The following is a 2,226-nucleotide window of genomic DNA, read 5'->3' as shown; positions in this document are numbered from 1 at the left end:
CTTTTTTATTGGTTATTTTGATTTCTTCATCTGTAAACTTGCTTATTTTTATCCTTTATTCATACTTCTATTAGATTATTTGCCTTTTTTTAAATCTATGTGCTGTGTACTTAGTCACTCAGTCATGTCTGATTCTTTGCAACCCCATGGGCTATAGCCCACCAGGCTCCCCTGTCCATGGGATTCTCCAGGCAAGAACACTGGAGTGGGTTGCCATTCCCTTCTCCAGTTTTTATCTATACTTAAGTTGTTGTATATTATGGACATAAATCTATGTCTTTCATAAACATACAAGATATCTTTCCAAACTAATTCTATATGCTTTGACTCTGTTGGATATTGTTTTGCTATGCATTCAAGCTATCTATTTTACTGACTTTCTTCTCTTGGATGATAATTTCTCTGTTCCCTATGTTACATTCTCAATTACTTAGACAATATCTATAGTGTGGGGTAGGAGACTACCCTTATTTGCCAATCCTTCCAGACAGATAGCAGACAGTGTCAGCATAACCCATTAAATCAAATGTCCTTTTCCTGCTGAACTGAAATATCATATTTGTTTAATGACACATTCCCATGTATATTGGAACCTACTTTCGAGCTCTATATTCTGTTGCCCTGATCCTCTGACTTTTTCTTATGCCACTATCTTGATGTTTTGATTATTACATCTCTACATTATTGTTCAACATCAATTAAGGCATTCTGGACCATGTTTATATTTTTCTTGTGCAGAATGAGAAGTTACTTCTTCCATATGAATTTTGATTCTAAAAACTGTAAGTTACCCATGTTAGATGGAAAAGGATTTGCATGAAATTTACTTGTCAATTTAGGTGAATATAATTTTAAAACATTTTATCACAGATGATTTTGAATGTTTATAAAAGCAGATAAGTGAAGGTACAAATTAAGAACTAATTAAATGAGAAGCACGTCGTATATGCCAGTAACATAAAAATTCACTGTTTTTGTGACTCTGTGAATTTTCCCTAAATTATTGTTTCATTTTAGAGATTAGCTGGTCAGATATGGCAGAAGAAAATATGACTCTCGTGACGGAGTTTGTTCTCACAGGACTCACAGACCTCCCAGGGCTGCAGGTTCCCCTGTTCCTGGTGTTCCTGGTCATCTACATCACCACCATGGTGGGCAACCTTGGACTGATTTTTCTCATCTGGAAGGACCCCCATCTTCACACCCCCATGTATTCATTCCTGGGCAGCTTGGCCTTTGCAGATGCTTGCTCTTCATCTTCCGTGACTCCCAAGATGCTTATGAATTTTTTCTCCAAGGATCACATATCCTTCATTGAATGTATCACCCAATTCTATGTTTTTGCTTTCAGTGCCACCACAGAAAGTTTCCTCCTGGTAGTGATGGCCTATGACCGCTATGCAGTCATATGCAACCCCTTGCTTTATTCAGTGATGATGTCCAACAGACTCTGTACGTGGCTGATAAGTGCATCATATGCAATTGGTTTTCTGCATCCTATAATTCATATAGGATTATTACTTAGATTAACTTTCTGCAGGTCCAATATAATACATCATTTCTACTGTGAAATCTTGCCACTTTTTACAATTTCTTGCACTGATCCATCTATTAATGCATTAGTGCTTTTTATTTCTGCCTCTTTTATACAAGCTTCTACTTTTATGACTATCATAGTTTCTTACACCTTTGTCCTCTTTGCCATCCTGAGAAAGAAGTCAGAAAAGGGCAGGAGCAAAGCCTTCTCCACATGCAGTGCCCACCTTCTTTCTGTTTTCTTGTTCTATGGTACTCTCTTCTTCATTATGTGCGTCCTGGGTCTGGCCCTGATCAGTATCAGGACAAAATGTATTCACTGTTCTACACGATTATAATTCCCCTGCTAAACCCCTTTATTTATAGCCTAAGAAACAAGGAAGTTTTACTTGCATGTAGAAAAATGATAAAGAAATAAATATTTATTAGGAAATCATTTATTATCCTTTACTTTTTCCTCTTTCTAAATAAAGCATAATGATTGGCTGTGGATTTTCACATAGTAGGGATTGAATGAATGGTTGTTAAATGCATTAATAATAATATTTACACTAGCTATACTTGTCTTAGTTATAAGTTAATGTAATCATCAAAATAATTAATGAACAAGAACAGTCATCACTGACTTTTTCGTGTTGTTTTAAATTCATCTTCAAGGATGAAACTGACACTGAATTCCCCAAATTATTA

At 35.8% G+C, this 2,226-nt stretch overlaps 1 protein-coding gene across 1 annotated transcript; it reads left to right on the top strand.

Annotated features, from left to right (window-relative positions):
- Positions 1-1,025: 1,025 nt before the first annotated feature.
- Positions 1,026-1,954, top strand: LOC136152432 (olfactory receptor 5AC1-like). The gene is given in 2 exon segments (XM_065913733.1): positions 1,026-1,800; positions 1,803-1,954. Coding segments are annotated over 2 exon segments (918 nt in total). The 5' UTR covers positions 1,026-1,034.
- The last annotated feature ends 272 nt before the right edge of the window (positions 1,955-2,226 follow it).

This window comes from Muntiacus reevesi, chromosome 21, assembly GCF_963930625.1.
Source record: "Muntiacus reevesi chromosome 21, mMunRee1.1, whole genome shotgun sequence".
NCBI classification, from domain to species: domain Eukaryota; kingdom Metazoa; phylum Chordata; class Mammalia; order Artiodactyla; family Cervidae; genus Muntiacus; species Muntiacus reevesi.
This window is presented reverse-complemented; position numbering and strand designations above follow the sequence as displayed.